At 44.0% G+C, this 18,486-nt stretch overlaps 1 protein-coding gene across 1 annotated transcript in view; it reads left to right on the top strand.

Annotated features, from left to right (window-relative positions):
- The first annotated feature begins 1,353 nt into the window (after positions 1–1,353).
- Positions 1,354–18,486, top strand: part of PDIA4 (protein disulfide isomerase family A member 4) — a 28,642-nt gene continuing 11,509 nt past the window's right edge. The window contains exons 1-5 of the mRNA XM_075921704.1: positions 1,354–1,705; positions 12,773–12,947; positions 16,073–16,278; positions 17,120–17,258; positions 17,981–18,186. Coding sequence (XP_075777819.1) covers positions 1,609–1,705; positions 12,773–12,947; positions 16,073–16,278; positions 17,120–17,258; positions 17,981–18,186 — 823 coding nt within the window. The 5' untranslated portion in view covers positions 1,354–1,608. The remainder of the gene's footprint in view (positions 1,706–12,772; positions 12,948–16,072; positions 16,279–17,119; positions 17,259–17,980; positions 18,187–18,486) is intronic.

The raw sequence follows: 18,486 nt of genomic DNA on the forward strand, positions 1-18,486 counted from the left end.
TTCTTGCACAAGAACTATGATGCTCCTGCTCAGGAATAAGCCTTCTTGCGCAACTGTTCTTGCGCAAGAGGCCAGTGTAGACAGGAAACATGAATTTCTTGCACAAGAAAGCCCTGATGGTTAAAATGGCCATCGAAGCTTTCTTGCGCAAGAGAGCATCTACACTGGCACGGATGCTCTTGCACAAAAGCACATCTCTTGCGCAAAGGCACATGCCAGTGTAGACGCTCTCTTGTGCAACTACTTTAACACAAGAACTCTTGCGTTAAAAAGTATTTGTGCAAGATCATGCCAATGTAGACATAGCCTAAGTGTGCCACAGTCTCCTCTGCTGCTGCTTTGAACAATTTGATTGAGGATAAACTGAAGGTTTATGTGTGGATAGTAAATAGATACAAGTTTGCAATTTGGCATGGTAATCAATATAAAATACTATTTTGGGCTAGCAACATACTTAATGGGACAAGGAGCCACTATTCCAACTCCTCTACTGAGAACCAATAAATATACTAATATACTATAATATTCAATAAGGGAACCGCCTTTCCAGAAAGATATAGGCAAATCTGAATGAATTCAGAGAAGACAGAAAAAAGTTAATGGAGGATTTAAGAACTGATTAATATGGAAAGTTAATTTTTATTTAGCTAATAAATATCTGAGGGGTATAAAACAAAAAAAATAGTTAGGATTGCACTATCTCATAATTAGTTTATTTATACTGTGGAATTGTATCCCACTGTAATAAAGCCTTACTCCTAAAATACTAAACATGGAATAAAATTATTTGGCATATACAATAGTGAGATCTTTCATAGGGCTAGGTCTACGCTGCAGGCTTTTTGTGCAAGAACAGCTGTTCTTGTGCAAAAACTTGCAGAGCATCTACACTGCACACATGTTCTTGCACAAGTAAATTTACAGTAAAGCATCAGAACAGAGGGCTTGTGCAAGAATTATTCCTCTCCCCACAAGGAATACACCCTCTTGTGCGAGAGCTCTTGCACAAGAGAGCTTATGCCTTATCCCAGGCCAGGAGCATTGGCCAGCTGAACAATGTGGCCCCAGAAACCTCCCCATGCTACAGCAGCTGGCCTGACCCCTACTTTGCATGTCAGCCTATTCCCCAAACTTCACCCCCTGCCAAGCCACCAGTGTAGCAGGACACGGGGCAACACCGCCCAGTCTCAGAGGTACGTCCCAGACTCCCACACGGGCTTCCCAGGGCACGCCCACCCCAGCCCTTAAAAAGCCCACGTGTTGCACCCTCACGGGCTGCCCATTGCCTGCTCGGGCCTTCCCTCGCTCCGCCCCTCGCCCTTTATTGCCTCCCGCGCTGAGCTGCCCGCCAATCCCAGCGTGAGAAGTGGCCACTCGGCCCCGACCAGCCGCGCCCCGTCTGCTCCGGGAGCGCTGCCGCTGGAACTAGTGGCAGCCGGTGATTGGAGGCGCCCGCAGGCGGCCAATCGCGGGGAGGCAGCTCAGAGCAGGCGTGGAGCAGAAGCTCAGCCCCGCGCAGGGGACGGGGAGCGGGCTTGCAGGAGAGCGGCGAGGCACTGGCGGCGGAGGCGGTGCCATTAGCGGAGCGTGTGGCTGGTGCGTGCGAGGATGCGAGTCAGCAAAGTCTGCCTGCTGGTGCTGCTGCTGGGGCTGGCGCAGCTCGCTCTCTTAGCCCGCTGCCAGGAAGGAGGCGGGCAAGGTGGAGGTAAGCGGGCCAGGGGCGCTGCTGCAGTGCGGGGTTGTCCCCGGGGCTGGAGCATGCAAGGGAGGGGCAGGGCGTGGGGGGCATGCAGGTAATCTGGGGGGGAGGGAGGAAAGGCGGGGGTTGCGGGGGGGGCTGTTAAGGGAGGGGCAGGCGAGGGCTCCTCTGCGGGCGCTTCCCTTGGGGCAGGCACTGACTCCTTCCTGCGGCTTGTGCCGGGATTCCCTTCCCCTCCGCGCCTGCCTTCTGCCGGGGCTTCCCTTTCACCGCGCTTCCCCTCCTCCCGCCCTTCCCGCAGGGATTCAGGGCTCCTTTCCGCAACCCCCACTCCGCCCGTGTGGCAGGGACGCCCCTGGGCTGGCGGAGAAGGAGGAGGGGGTTGGGAACTCGCTGCTCACCCTGCTGTATTGGGAAAGGGGCTCTCACGGTGCTTGCGGACTCCTGTTGAGCTAGGGAGACTAGATTACAGCTACTGGAGGGGGAGGGAAGCAAAGGACGATCGGTGAGAAATCGAGGATGCGTTAAATGTTAAATAATGATAGAAATGGAAGAAAATTTTTGGAGGGGGGACAAGAGCACCTAGTGGATTACAGAAGGTAAAAGGGTTTTTTTTTTTTTAAGCTAAAATCTCTGGAAGTAGTCGGTGGCAGTTGGAATCCTAAAGCTCCTCGGTTAAATGAGGGAAATGTCTTGTTAGATTATCTAAAGACTATTGAGCTGCTGTGCTAATTATCTAAAATTGCTACATCCCTTCTCATATTTATGAAACCCATTTCTTGCTTTTGATCAAATAGTCGTATTTCGGCAATGCAAATAAGAAGAGAATGCAAGCTAACTGTTCCCTATTTGTGCAAATATTGTTTATTCTTTCTTTATAGAGATGTATTCTGTAACTCACTGCCTTGGTTTGCTCACTCTGAAAGTGTAAACGATAGTAAAGGTTAGAAATTCAAGAGATGTTAATCTCAGTGCAGATGTCCACATAAGGCCTATTCATTTATTAAAGCACTAGTCTCACAAATGAATACACATGGAGGAATTGCACATTGATTTTAATAGCAGTGCAAGAGGTGTGTCTGTTGCAGGCTTGGGGCCTAAGAATTTTGGGGGAGGACAAGGCATCAGTTGAATACTCTCTGATAGGGTGAATTTCACTTCTAGGGCCTATTCCAACAAACACTTGTGAGTAAAGCCTGCTTGTGGGATTGGGTCTTTCACGAGCAATCCAAAGTAAACATGGTTTAAAAATAAGCCTGAATTTATTTAATAACTTCTCTATCTTTAATCTTATTTTGGCTGAGGAAAAAGTATATTTTTCAATCTTTTTATGTTAATGTGACTAGAAGTAACTATTGCATATGATTTAAATGCCCTGGAAAATAATTCCAAATTGAAATGCTGGCAAAGTTAACTGGGCAGTGCCGCGAAATAACCTGTTTCTATAGATGAAGAATGTCTTGCTTCTTAATATGCAGCTCCTACTACATTAAAATGTTGGCGGTGAAGAAATTGTACCCTCCTAAACATATGTAGTGAACTTGAAACAAGTCTAAACCTCTAATCAAGTAGTTATGGTTGTTAGCCAAATGCAAATTATCTAAAAATTACCTCCCAAGTTAAGGAATTGTAGGAGCTAGAAAACAATTCATGAAGTTGTTTGGAGCAAGCTCAGGTGGGCTCTTCCCCAAAATCTTTTCTTGAACTTTATAATGACAGTTTAAAGCGGAGTTTGATTTTATAAAAATCCATCACAATTGGCCAGCTCTGCTGGTTAATTTTGTGGGGTCTTAATATTCTTATGAGGCTAGTACTTGTCTTAGGCTTTAAAAATAATTGCTTTGTCTTGCAGCTTGTTGTTCCTGTCTTGTGAAAAGGGTGAAATGAAGAGCTAGCACCCTCAGTATTCGCTGTCTGTTTCAGAATTAAAAGGAACACTTGAAGTACAGAGGATATCTACAAGCTCTGTATTCTGAGGGGGCTCCTACTTCAAAATAATATTCCGTAGCATTTTTGTTTTGCTGAATCTTAAGTGCCTGTGTCAACCATGCATGTTTCCTCACTTCTAAAATTAGATGATGCAAAGTTGATTTGCATTAGAAATAATTTATAGTCTAGATTGAGCTGAGGGCATGAGATAAAATGGTATTTCACTTCCTTTAGAAACCTTATTTACGCACAAGTTAAAACAGTTTTCTTGTTTATCCACCAGGATGTTAGGCACTACATGTAGTTTTCTGGGACCAGAGCTTCTGAGACAATCACTTGGCCCCAATCCTGCAAATACTTGCTGAGATGAATAGTCCCATTGAACTTAATGAAAGTGCTTGAGTATAATATTACTCATGTGCATAAGCATTTACAGCAGAGTTGAGCAAAATACAGCCTGCACGCTGGATTCAACCTGCCATCACTCTCCAGGCACTAATGTCCCATGGCCCAGCAGGTAGCTTACGCAGGTGGCCCCGCATGCTACTTGAAGCAGCTGGTTGCTGGAGCAAGCGTGTCTGTGTGTGTAGCCCTTGGGGAAGAGAGGCAGCTGGGCTGGAGAGACCCCACCACCCCAACCCACCCACAGGGTCCTGGTTAACCTGTTAAATGGGATGCTTAACATTCCATTTAACCAGTTAACTTTAACTGGAATTTTACATCCCCACCCTAAACACCTGCCCCAGGTCAGAACCCCTTCCTACTCTCCATCTTCCTCCCAGACGGAGTACCTCAATCGTTTGCTTGGGCTCCTTCCTGCAAATTCATTCCCAGACCTTACACTCCACACCATTTAAAATATAAGAAAAGTGTGACCTGTAATCACTTATCAAGTTCTTGGCATGGCCCCCCTGCAAAAATTATTGTCCACCTCTGATTTACAGGATCAGAGCCTTTAGGGCAACACAGCTACAGGTTGTACCTCCCTCCTCTAGCACCCTTGCGACCTGACTTGTCCCGAACAAGAGGATTTGCTGAACAAGGGAAGGTCTCTCCCAACATGGCCCGTTCTGCCCCTGCCTAGGGCTCCAGCTGAGCCCTGCTGCGGCTTCTGGGACTCTGGCCACTGCTGCACCCCGCTCCTTCAATGTAGGCCTCCTGGCTTAGTCACGCCCCTGCTCCTGAGGCTCACCCTCCTTATCCATGGCAACCTGCTGGACCACAGTCCTGCTTAAGGGAAGTACAATTTCTACTAAGGTTCTCCAGCTTTTCTATATGAGTATCAGGAGAACTTGACTATACTCTCCCACAGTATACTTTCCCTGTTTTACTACTTATTTTGAACAGTAATCAAGAGACACATTTTCTCTTTCATATGAAGCTTCTATCCATGCTGCTTGACTGCTCACCTAAACAGTTGCTGAGGTCAGCTTTCAGAATGCAGCCACCGTACTGTTTATTTCCCTATTACCTGCAGTGTGTTTTTAAACCAACATCTCAGGATGAAATCCTGGTCCTATTGAAGTCAGAGAGACTCTTGCCATTGCCTTCAATGAGGCCAGAATTTTGCTCTCAGCCTGCATGATGGGTGTAAAGCGAGGCCGCTCAACTTTGAAAGCCCCAGAGGCCGCAATGATACAGTACATGCTGAGGGCGGCAACTTAAGTATGGCTGCATATGCATGCAAATATATATGCAAATAGCTTCTTTTACACAATGCCCAGGTGCTCCTGGCACCTCCTCCCTGGAGGCTAGAAATGCTGATACTCGATACCCATCTGTTCCAACCAGCCCATCCACTTGCGTCTTTTAGTGCTTGCCCCACCTGGGAGATTCCTTGCCGTTGTAGAGCGTATTCCCAGTGGAGGCCATGTTCAAAGGATCCCACCCATGAGCTGCATGTTGAGCCCTGCGTAAACCCAAACTGCTCTGTGGGCCACAAACACATGGGCCTCGTGTCTCACGGGCTGCGTGTTGAATAGCCCTGGTGTAGAGTACAGTACCACGCTGCCAATATCAAAGACTTTTTACATGTGAATTGGGGGCTTATTTTCCTCTGATATGCAGTAGCGTAATAGTACAACTTCATATGCCTAATACCCTTCATCTGTGGACCACAAATTATTTTACGGATGTTAGTTAATTCTCATAAAACCCTTGTGAGGTAAGTAATGTTCCTCCCATTTAGCAATTTAGGAAGGTAGTGACAATTGAATCCAAGAATGGAAGCAGGACCATCGGTATAGAAAAGATTATGAATGACTGTTTCTCTTAAGAGCTATAGGCTTTGTAATGATAACAAGTGATGCGAAAACTCAAGGACCTAATAGCATGAGCATGAATGAACTGTAAGAATTTAGAACATACTACATTGCAAGAGAGAATCCTCCAAAGGTGAATGTTTCTGGGAGAAGAAAGACAAAATATCTAACACTGAGTGTTCTTCCCTCATTTCCTTTGCATGTGCATATTTACTTTGGAGCTAGGCCCAAGCTCCAAAGTTCAGATTTGAATCCAAAACTCAACTGCCTCAGAGTCAAAGGGAGTCTGGTGCAGATTCATGATCTTAGAGATGGTCAGCTATGAAGTTTGCATCTAGATCCAGAAATAATTAGTAATTGGATCCAGGGTTTTGGTGTGAGTCTATAAATAATGTGAGTTACATATAATATTTGCATAACAGGGATGCAAACTTCTGGACAAAAATATGCATGAAGATCATCCACTTGCATCCAGAACTTGGAATGAATGTTCTGGTATGTTTCTTAAGACCTGTGGTAAAGTTGGAGCAATAATTTACTTTCTTGAAATTCAATCCTCTTTGTGCTCAGTTCCCACTTAAGTGATCAGGAGTTGCCCATTTTCAAGGCATAGAACGTAGCCCTCAAGACCTGATGAATTTTCTGGTCACATGGTGTGACTGTGTGTGAGGTTTTATTTTAAACAAAATGTAAGTGCCTTGTAAATTTCTTTCAGGAAGCTTAAAGATAGACACAAATTTGCTTATAGGCATTTCTCTTTTTCCTTCCACACAGACTTCTGTCTTTATATGCAAATATTGATTTGCTATTTCTGTAATTTCAGTTGTAGTTGCTCAATACGCTGGCCTCATTCTGTAACGTTCAGAGCACCTGACTCTTAAATATGTAAATCTGTAATTTAAAGTTTCATCTGCTGGGTTGTGTGTGTAAGAGGTTATTTTTGCATCACATCTCTAGCAGGTCTTATTCTTCTGAAACTGACAGCAGAGTTGAAGATAGTCAAAGTCATTCAAAGAATCAAAGACGCTAGTGATACCAGAGGCAAAAGTGGATAGACCCTACCAGCAAATGTATATGTCTATGCTTGAAAGTGCAATATGTAGCTTGATTTAAATTTGATTTTTTTTAAAGCAATTCTTCATCACTGAAACAAAAGACACTGAAGTTGCTAACAGCTTTCTGAATGGTATCCCCCATGCCTTAGCAATCCATCCACTGACTTTGATCTTTATCTACTCAGGTTTAGCACCCTTTCTCCTGATACTTTATGTATAGAGGTAAGGGGGTGGGCGACAGAGCATCTTCCTCTTTACTCTTCCCCGCTCTTTCTCTCCCCTCCCTCCCCCCCCCCCCCCCGCCCTTCCCTTCTCCTATTTATTTTGAGTTTTCTTATCCTCTAGTCATAACTCCGGTCAGCTGAAGAAATGGGCTGTGCCCATAAAAGCTCACTATACCATCTACATGTTTTGTTAGTCTATAAAGTGCTACCAGACCATTTTCTTGCTGTTTTTCTTTTTGTAAGTCAGCTTACCTTATAAAAAAGATATATTCTTATTGATTGAAACAATCACTAAAATTAAACCATTAAATTAGTACATCTTTTTGCTATATAGGAAGGTACACTAACTTAAGCAACCATATATTTTAATATTATGTTAGAAGAAAGTCTATATATTGCTCATTTTCTCGATAATTAACTTTTTATCTTGGTTTGTGTCCAGCTGCAGTAGGATGGTAACTTTGCATTTAAATTCTAAAGTGCATACAATTTATTTTTATTAAACCAAACATTTTGACTACAATTAAACGATTTCTTAAACTGAGATCAATTGTAGTCAATGAATTTTAAATTACTTCAGGTCAGCCTTGGATTTTCAAAGACTGAGGAAAAGTAACTAGAATGCAAGTCCCTGCTTGTCAAATTATCTCAAATGAGTCTCCTAAGTTACATAGACAGGACTATTGTACCATATTTATAAAGCCTGATCTCAAAAGTTAGCTTGTCCTGGATTCTTTCTTCATATAGAAAAGCAGCCTTAAAGCTTTTGGTAGAAGCACATTGATTCTGTGTATTTATTTTCATTGAAATATTTTGAGAGAATAAGTTTAGGTCTTTAACATGCTTTGTATTCACTTCAGATGTCATTTTAAACATCTAGTTTAAACATAAGGTTCTCTCTTTAAATATAAAGAACAAAATCAGAAGAATCTCGGTGGTCACTTCTCTTCCATGGATATGATGTGCCACTGATAATGAAGTAAATGGAGCAAGGGAATGAAGTAGTGTAATAATGTCAGCAGTGTAGTAGCCTACTCAAGGAGTACTTCTATAGAAAGCTATCAATATTCACTAATCGCAAAAGCTGCGGTAAAAGTAGACCCCCATTTAATAGATTAGCAGGACTAGACTAGGATTCTTTCTTACTGATGCAAAACGTCCGTGATTTTGTGAGTTCATTTTGTACAGGCAATATTCTGGCATTTAACTCTGTGCTTGACTTGTAACCTAAATGGTGTTGAATGGCTGTAAGTAAATAACGGTGCAAAGCAGAGTCCGTTGGTTAGTGACAAGCCTAGGAGTCCTGAACTGGCTTCCCGTTTCAGCCATAGAATTTCATTGTGATCTGAAAAATCAAGTTTTCAGTGACTTTTTCAAAAAATGATGAGCGCACTCAACTTCCATTGTGGTCTGTGGGAGTGGAGCACCTCTGAGGAACAATCTCTTAGGACCTGCCTTTTTTTAAGCTTGTTGCTCGCTGGCAGCCTTTGTTTATTGGAAATGTTGGAAGTAACTCTGATAATCCAAGCCTTTGCTCTTCTTTCTCTTTCCCTATTGATAAAATGGGTATGAGATCTTCATTTGCTCAGGATGCTTAGCGCAGCAGTTCTCAAACTTTTTGGAGCCCTTTACATGCTTAAAAATGTATGCGGCGCTCCAGCGGTCCACTGATTATATGTGTTGTATCTATCGATGTTTTCAGTTTGTCAACCTCGTGGAGCCCCCTGGAGATGTCTCGCGGAGCCCTGCGGCTCTGTGGAGCACACTTTGAGAAACACCTGCTTACACAGATCTTTAAGATCTGTGTATAGAAAAGCTTTGGAAATACAAAGTAATAACAGACTTTTAAAGTGCATTGTCCAGTTTTAAAATCATGTTTGCAGATGAAACAGTCAGTGTTGATTAAAGACACTTAATCTGCACCCAGATGTCTGTTACTGTATGATAGATAACCTCTGCAAACCTTCTGGGTCTTGCAAGCACTCATTTTACCAGAAACTGTGGTATCAGATATCCTTTAAAGCTGAATGTTAATTAAAAGTAACACACAACTATCTAAAACACAAATTGCTTTTGGGGCTGAGGGGCTGTTAAAAATAAGAGAAACTGAGATGCATCACTTTTCCCTGTGGTGAAACTCTCCTCTTGTGGCCTAGAAACTACAGTAAACTTCCAATAATCCGGCACCTTTAGGACCCGGGGGTGCCAGGTTATCCAATTTGCTGGACTATTGGAAGGGGGGGGACTATGAGGGGTCGGGGTGGGGGGGAGGATGCCACCCCAGACCCCTCATAGCCCCCCCTTCCGGTAGTCCGGCTCTGCCCCAGGCGTCCCTGATTCAGCTGCTGCTGGTCAGTTTCAGCAGCGGCTGAATCGGGGACACCTGCAGCAGAGCAGCTGGAGTGCTGCTGGGTTGGTCCGGTAGCGCCGACCCTTGGTGTGGCGGGACCAACCCGGCAGCACCCCAGCTGCTTTTGGGGATGCTTGGGGCAGAGAAGCTGGGGTGCTGCCGGGTCGGTCCCGCAACGCCACTCCTCGGTGCTACTGGACCAACCCGGCAGCACCCCAGCTGCTCTGCCCCAGGTGTACCCAAGTCAGCTGCTGCTGAAACTGATCAGGGGCTGATTCCAGGAAGCTGGTGCAGAGCAGCTCTGCCTCTGGCTTCCTGGAGTCAGCTGCTGGTCAGTTTCAGCAGCGGCTGAATCCAGATGCCTGGGACAGAGCAGCTGGGGCACTGCCAGGTTGGTCTGGTAGCTCCAACCCTTGGCGCAGCGAGACCAACCCGGCAGCACCCCAACTGCTCTGTCCCAGGTGTACCCAAGTCAGCTGCTGCTGAAACTGATCAGGGGCTGATTCCAGGAAGCTGGTGCAGAGCAGCTCTGCCTCTGGCTTCCAGGAGTTAGCTGCTGATCAGTATCAGCAGCGGCTGAATTGGGGACAGCTGGGGTACAGCCGGGTTGGTCCCGCAGCCCCGAGGGGCAGCGCTACCGGACCTACCTGGCAGCACCCAGCTGCTCTGCCCCCGGCTTTCCCGATTCAGCTGCTGGTCAGTTTTAGCAGCGGCTGAATCGGAAGTTGGGGGCAGAGCAGCTCCAATGGTCCAGCTGCCCGGAGCACTTCTGGGTTCCTGATGGTGCCGGACCATCAGATGCCGGACATCGGAGTTTTACTGTACTGTTCTCTGGTACTTTGTTACATTGTTGAAAATCCAAGTAACTTCAGAGTAATTCATTTGATGTCAGTGGACTTACACCAGGATAACTGAAAAACAACTTGATCGATTATTAGTCTCCATTCCTTTGCCCATTACCTATCACGTGTTTCTTTATTCCTGGATGCACGAACTTTAAATGAAGTCTGAACATTTTTCCTAGCCTGGAATCCTGCCCTGAACAGATTAGTTTGGCTAAACATCTTTCTTGTCTTAATACGTGCTGATCTTTTTTACAAGCTGACTGCACATTCATCACTTTGTGGGTGAGGAAATTAATAATATATATTTTGTAAATAATGGAGTTCTGCAGTGGCAGTGCTTTTTCCTGCAGGTAATAAGAGCTTTGGCTTTATTAGTGCTTGTTCTATAAAACAAACTCCCTGAAAATTCTTCAATAGGGCCTGTTTTTTCTTGAATGATATCAATGTTATCTGATGCTGGTGTGGTGACTTTTTTTTTTTTTTAAACCATTAGGTGGCTTTTTAATGAGGGGCCATCTTGAATTCCAAACCAAGAGGTGAATGTGGCAGTGGAAGTAAAACTATACAAACCAAAGCTAGGAGGACCTTTACCCAGAATTGAAGTGCTGCTTTCTCCCTCTTCTATCAAATACCTATAAATGGGAGGGCTATTTGTAAGTTCTGTAGCCTGAATAATGGTTGCCTCCTGAAACTATTTATACAAGGAGGAAACACTTCAAATAAATTCACTCTGATAATAGCATGCCAAATAAATGCAGAATAATAAAATGATAGAAACTGTAATGTTGGAGATGGTATATTGCCTATTTATCCTGTTTCTGCCAGCTTCATAATCACAGTTCATTATCTACCCTCAGTGTAAATCCAAGCAAACGCCTTAATTTCATTATATACCCAGACTAGTGATCTCAGTCTCTTGCTCTTTTCCATCATTGTTAAACACGGTCAGGTAATTCAAATCCAAAATCAAAAGATTCACAGAATTTTATTACTTCTGGGTCATCTAAAAGGATTTCCACATAAATGAAAGGATTGACAGCTGAGGATACCTGTGCAGAAGCCAGGCTGTGATGTGTGCAACATAATGTCTTTGAAACCATTGTATCTAAATAAAATCTCCAAGATATGGTGAGCTTGGAGGGTGTCCATCTTATTATAAGAAAAAAAAAATCTTGTCTTGAAGACTCTCCTCAACTAAGAACCAGAAAGTGGAACTGACTAGTCTAATTTCAGGAAGTCATTAAGCGAATGCAAGAATAAAATCAGTTTCTCATACTTTGGGAAAAATTTAATTAAGAATAATTGCACTCACCCACTGCAACCTCTCCATGTACAGGCAGTCCCCGGGTTACATACAAGATAGGGACTGTAGGTTTGTTCTTAAGTTGAATCTGTATGTAAGTCGGAACTGGCGTCCATATTCAGCCGCTGTTGAAACTGACCAGTTTCAACAGCGGCTGAATCTGGATGCCAGTTCTGACTTACATACAGATTCAACCTAAGAACCCCAGGCGTCCCCAAGTCAGCTGCTGCTGAAACTGATCAGTGGCTGATTCCAGGAAGCCGGGGGCAGAGCAACTGTGCCTCGGGCTTACTGTAGTCAGCCGCTGGTCAGTTTCAGCAGCGGCTGACTTGGGGACGCCTGGGGCAGAGCAGCTGGGGTGCTGCTGGGTTGGTCCAGTAGCGCCGAGGAGCAGCACTGCGGGACCAACCCAGCAGCGCCCCAGCTGCTCTACCCCAGGCGTCGTGGGCAGAAAAGCCTGGTCTGCTGGGGGGGAGGGGGCACTAGCTGCGCGCCCCCCCCCCCCCCCCCCCCAGCAGACCAGGGAGAAGGGGAGCAGCTTTTCTCGCCCCGGAGAACGCGGGCGGCGGGACCGCGGCTCATCTGGGCGTCCCGCCGCTCCTGTTCTCCGGGGCGAGAAAAGCCCCGTTCGTAACTGCAGATCCGACATAAGTCGATCCGCGTAACTCAGGGACTGCCTGTAGTATTAAAGACTTAGATCCTATTTTATGCATCTTCCATGCCCCTCTCTACCTGGCTAGTTCTTTGTGTCTTTCTTCCTCCAAGGAGACATGCTGCACACTTGGGGAAATGCTGATATTAATATTCATATTTGCTTTACTCGTTTTTTATGTGTTGAGTAGCAGAACAGTTGTGTTGTCATTTAACATATGATCCTCATTGGCATCTGAGTTAGCATCCATTGAAATCCAGAGGGCACTGCACACTTGAGCTATTGTTCTGGGCTCTCTGCGCAAACTGGCAGTCATAGCTGCATTGGTTACGCTCCGATCATATTCTGAAAGGGGTTTTATTTTTTATTTTTGTAAGTGCAATTTTCAACTAGTCATGTTGCTTTATCACTAAACTTAAATCAACCCAATCTTGTATTTTTTCGACTTTTCTAGAATCTGTTACAAAAGAGGATGCCGATGATGATGATGACGACGACGACGAAGATGACGATGAAGATGATGATTCCGAAATTAAAGAAGAAAATGGCGTCATAGTTCTGAATGATGCAAATTTTGATACCTTTGTTGCAGACAAAGATACTGTGCTATTGGAGTTCTATGCACCATGGTAGGTTTGAAACTTGCAGCATTTCTGTACCCCTTATTTCCTGGATGGGATAGGTCTAAGGTTCAAGCCTTCCATTAAATATTTTCCTCAGGAGTTGCATTTATTTTAATGTGCATATTTCAGCTGTGTTTGTGACCCATTGATGACTTTCAGTTGACAGATTTGTCACTTGCTGCTTAATTACATACAAATCTACATAGCCAGTAAGGCACAGCCTAGAACAGGGGTGGGGAACCTTTTTTGGGGTCAAGAGCTTTACACAAGTGAGAAGCAACCAAAAAAAACCCTCACTCATGTGTCCCTGTTGGAGAAGGAGAAAGACACTGCCCACGTTTCACTTGCACACCAGCTTAGGGGAGCCCAGCCTAGTAGATTTTGTGTTGCAGCCCCGCAGTACCACTGTGGGCTCCCTGATGCAGAGGGGCCTGACACTCGGGGCCAGATTCATCCCCTGAGCCTGAGGTTTCCCCACCCCAGCCTAGAATAAGGTGGGATATTTTATGGCATGATTGCAGGCGGGAGTCGGGGACATCGGGAAGCATTCTGCTCCTAGGAGATAGAACTCTTCCCCAGCATAGTCTAGGAGTATGCTTGTCACTACAACCTATGTATGAACTGCAGACTGTTCTCCTGATGCTGGCCATACTAAGGTGGAACCAGGTCTCTGTCTCAGAGCACTGTGTATCTCTGAGGAAGTGCAGACAGCTTTTCTGACCACCAGTGTTGCAATTGTGCCTGATTCTGAGGCAGGTCACGTGGGAGAAAAAAAGAAAGAGAAGGCCCCTTGCATCCTCCCTGCTCCACACCCATAATTCAGCCTAACATCAGAAAAGGGAATTGTGACCCTGACTCTTAGTTACATCCTTAATGTGTCTGGAGTTGGGACTAAATTGGGAGGCAAAAGCAGCTTCAGATTACCTTAGTCTCTAGTTGCCTATATTCCAAAGACAAGCAGGGTTCCACTGTTACTAGGTGCAGCCGGGCTTTGCTTCCTTTGGTACTCCATGGCCCCAAAAAGCAGAAAGTAGCCATAATGGAGTGCGCTCTGGCCAACCCATGATCATCCCCCTCCATTTCGGTCTGGGTCTGTACACCAGTGCTTCTCTGGTTGGGGAGCAATTTGTTCAAGAAGATTGACGGAAGACCGTTTCTGCCCACTGTAAGGCCACTTGACATTGCTGGAACAGTGTAAATAGGGATACAGTATAACTAAAAATTGACACACACACACCCCTTCATGTCTACACTCTTAAGTTTCATGCACCTCTCCATCCAATTCTGCAGATACTGAGTTTACATTGGTGTAACTCATGTACACTCTCAGGAGTTGTCCTGAATTTACATAATACAACAGGAAAGAGAATATAGGCCAGTATATTTAATGTAGTGCATTGTACATCGCAAACAGTAAAAGGGAAAACATGGAAACAGAAACTGTGTTGGCAAGATGCAGAATTAAGCAACACACAAGTTTCCTAAAGCAATTCTGTGTGACTTTCTTTTTTTAAACTGCAATTTATCAATGTATTAGCATAAAAGCAGCCAAGGAAATTAAATGCAACACCTCCCCTTTTTTTAAATGAGATGGTCTTCACTTAATGTTAACGTTAGACAAATTGTCCCAATTAACACCAAGATGAACGTATTTAATGTATGTTGGCTTTCATGCTATAGTATCTGAACAGAATCTGGAAGAGTTAACTTTTTTCACCTGCCCTTAATGTTATGACTGATTTAAGATTTCCCTGTGTAAATAGCACTATCACTTTCTCTGTAACCTAGAATGTCTCAGTAGTCCTAGCCCTTGTATGGATTTCTGAGATGGCCAGACAGAGTGTGTGCATTGATGTCTTGGGTGGATGGGACTCTGTTTGTTCGGCTCCTTTTATTTCTTCCTTAAGTTTATAACCTCCAGCTGAATATGCTTAGTTGTGATCTCCTTTTCTCTCTCTCCTCCTCCTCCTCCGCCCCCCCCCCCCCCCCGCACACTGTTATTGGTTGTGTCTTTGTTTCCCTGCCACAGTCATTACCAAGACTTCAGTGGGGTTGGGATTTCACCCCAAGTCTTTAATGTTGGTAACATCTATGCCAGGATTCACAATTAGTTGCTTCTGCTGTAGCCTTATTCAAATAGTGGGCTGCAGTTTTTAAAATGTCGTGGTTGGTGGTCCCTTCAATAGCTGAATGAATCTTGCTTAAACTTTCTGAAACTTCCCTTCAGTCTTGCCATCTAAAAATACATTACAGTAAGAGTTAAATAATACTAATAAGACTTGTCATGCTGGATCAGACCATCAATTCATTTAGTCGTCCCCATCTCTTCTGCTCTTTTCATACAAGAGCAGTCTTCTGACAACTTGATCACCAAAAGTTGGCTGTTGCATTCTTTTGGGGGGGCCCACATGCACAGCAATTTACAGAACTGTTTACTGTATTGACTGGTCTTCCATTTGTTTGGTGTTTGTTTTTTGTGGGGGGGGCTTTCCCTCTCTTTGCCACTACATTCTAAAATCATTTGGTGTGCTAAATAGCTCGCTCTCTCTCTCTCTCTCACATATATATATCCTGCTTCACCTAAAAGGGGGTTCACATTTTTTTTTTTTTTTTTACCCAAGCAACTTCTTAAGAAGTATTTGCAACTCATGAAGTGGCCTGGTCCTTTTCCATCCGACATAGAGGAAACTCACTTCTCTTCCTTGCCTCGTCCCAACTTAATGTGTGACCTTGCGGATCATAAGGACAAATCCTATCAAGATTCCTAGGCTGTGACCAAAAAACATGCGAACTGCTGATTGGAAATGTTAGGGGTTTAGGACTTTGACTGGTGGTGAATGGAAATTATAATGCACAGTATTAATATCTGTAGAGCTTTTCTTCCTCTATAGTGAGGCGGGGCAATGGTCTAAGTCTATCTTGTGATAACCACTGTCACTGTAAGAACTGTCATGGTTGTGAAGAGAAGCAGCAAACTATTAAAAATATAGTTGGACACTACTTTGTCTAGTCTAGATCTGACATCATGGCAAGAAAAATAGCATGTTAATTCTGAGGTCGACTTGTGTAACACTGTGTGGAAATGCAGAGTAGCAAAATATACCTTCAGATTCATGACGCTGAATTTACAGGTGTGGACACTGCAAGCAGTTTGCTCCAGAATATGAAAAGATAGCCAAGACTTTGAAGGAAAATGATCCTCCCATTCCAGTTGCTAAAATAGATGCTACTGCAGCCACTGCTGTGGCAGGTCGTTTTGATGTTAGCGGCTACCCAACCATCAAGATTCTGAAGAAGGGGCAGACAGTTGATTATGATGGATCCCGAACAGAAGATGGTAAGATTGAACTCTGAGTTTAATGCAGTGAAATGAAAGGAAGGATGAAGTAGTATCTTACTACATGCTGTACAAAAGATCAGGGATTTAAAAAGCTGTACTTGTATGTTCCTAAGCAAACACCACCTTCATTTCAGTTCTCTTTTAAGTAGATGTTAAAGCCAAGGTTTTTTTAGGGTTTTTGAACAGCTTCATGTTACAATATAGCTTCACCAGGTAATGTGTGTCTGGTGCCTGAAGGATCCCTTCCCTCCCCCCCCCCATGCGCACATACCATTTACTAACATAGAATATCACTACTTTAACAGCCAAATGACTATCTTTCATGCTTTGAGAGAGGCCAGCCAACAAGAGTGTCAGGATTGATATATTGGCAATAGATGTGACATTGCTATTTGACACTTAATGAGATGTTACTATACTTCAGTCTAGGCTAAGAGAAAAGTTGTCTTCAAGAACTGTCATTCCAAAATCTTTAATAAGAAAAGAAGACCCTGAAATAACTTGTCGCAATGTACTGTACCTATGCTCTGTAAATCTGGAGGAGCATGAGTTTTAAAATACTGACTTTTTTTTATTTATTGCTTGCCTTTTTGTTGCATCCATTAACAAAGAAGTAAGGTACTAAAGGAGCCCAAGCAAGAAGGGGTGTAGTTAGGATTAGAATTCAGGAGTTCTTTGGTCCTAGCCATTTGCTCAGTCCGAGCTAATACTCAATCACTCAGTCTCAAATTCTTGGTGATCTCATATCTTCCTTACAGTTTGTCACTGTAGCACTGGGAAAGATACAATTGGCATAGCTATGCAGAATTATGAACTCTTGTATTGTATTATCTTTCAGCGATTGTGGCTAAAGTCAAAGAAGTTTCTGATCCAAATTGGACCCCTCCGCCGGAAGCTACCTTGGTGTTGACCAAAGAGAACTTTGATGAAGTAGTGAATGATGCTGACATAATACTGGTGGAGTTCTATGCCCCATGGTAAGACAATGTACATTCCTCCTCTTTCACAGAGGTGGCATGGCCATGAAACTGTAACGGATGGGTAGCTTTGGGCTCTCACCTCTTAGGCTTAGTTTTCCTATAAACCAGTCCCTTCCGTAGAATGGTATTCAGTTTCAAATGAGTTGTGTATTTAAATAGGAATGCTACTTGTGCCAGACTTGAACTTTTTAAAGACCTCTTTCTCATGAGGGCAGAGTTATCAGTGGAGTAAGCAACACATAGTGCAGTCAAACACTGTGCAAATATCTATAGTTCTAACATGCATTTCTGACTCTTATCAGCCCTCTTACTCCAGTCCTGCGCTTCTGAGAAAGTTAACTGCTGTTGTGGGTTTGGGCGGGGGGGAGATCCCACACATGCTATGGCAAAATCATTGGTCATTTTAAACTCAACTGAATCCATTGCTAAGATCTAGTTCTCAGCAGGTGAAAAGCTAAAAGAGAAATGCTGTGCAACTTGAATCACTGAGATATTCCATATTTAATAGTCTGAGACCATGCTGTGATGTGGCTAATACTAGGACATGTACAGCCTTCATTAAGAAAACACCTCTCTGAAGAGTCACTGGGGGAGGGGGAGTTAAGAATTTAACATCTTTATTTCCCATTCTGGAAGTGTGAATTGCCCTACTTCTCATGCTCAGAGGTAAACACATTCTGGTTATCCCCTACAAATCCCCTCTTTTCCCCTCCTTTTAGGTGTGGACATTGCAAAAGGCTCGCTCCAGAATATGAGAGAGCTGCCCAGGAGCTCAGCAAACGCACGCCCCCCATTTCTCTAGCTAAAGTAGATGCCATTGCTGAAACAGATCTCGCAAAGAAGTTTGATGTCTCTGGCTATCCAACTCTGAAAATCTTCCGCAAGGGCAAGCCTTTTGACTACAATGGCCCTCGAGAAAAATATGGTAATGGGTCTTACTGTTTTGAGTTAGAATTGGGAGATGGAGGGATGGGTGGACCACAAACATTTAAAAGTAAAAGGAATCTTGTGTACATAATGCTGTGGTGCAGTTGGAATCATAGGACATGAAAACTGCATTCTCTCCTTTGCCTAGGCTAACAGGCTTGATTGAATCTCCTAGAATCTTGGGTCTTGTAGCACCTTTTCACATGTGAGAAGTCAAATCAGTTAACTAAAATATGTTAATCTAGGCATTGCCCAGGTCCTTCAGGACAGGGTCCTGGCAGCGTAGCAGGTGCAGGAC

The sequence above is a fragment of the Pelodiscus sinensis genome, chromosome 2 (genome assembly GCF_049634645.1).
Source record: "Pelodiscus sinensis isolate JC-2024 chromosome 2, ASM4963464v1, whole genome shotgun sequence".
Taxonomy (NCBI): domain Eukaryota; kingdom Metazoa; phylum Chordata; order Testudines; family Trionychidae; genus Pelodiscus; species Pelodiscus sinensis.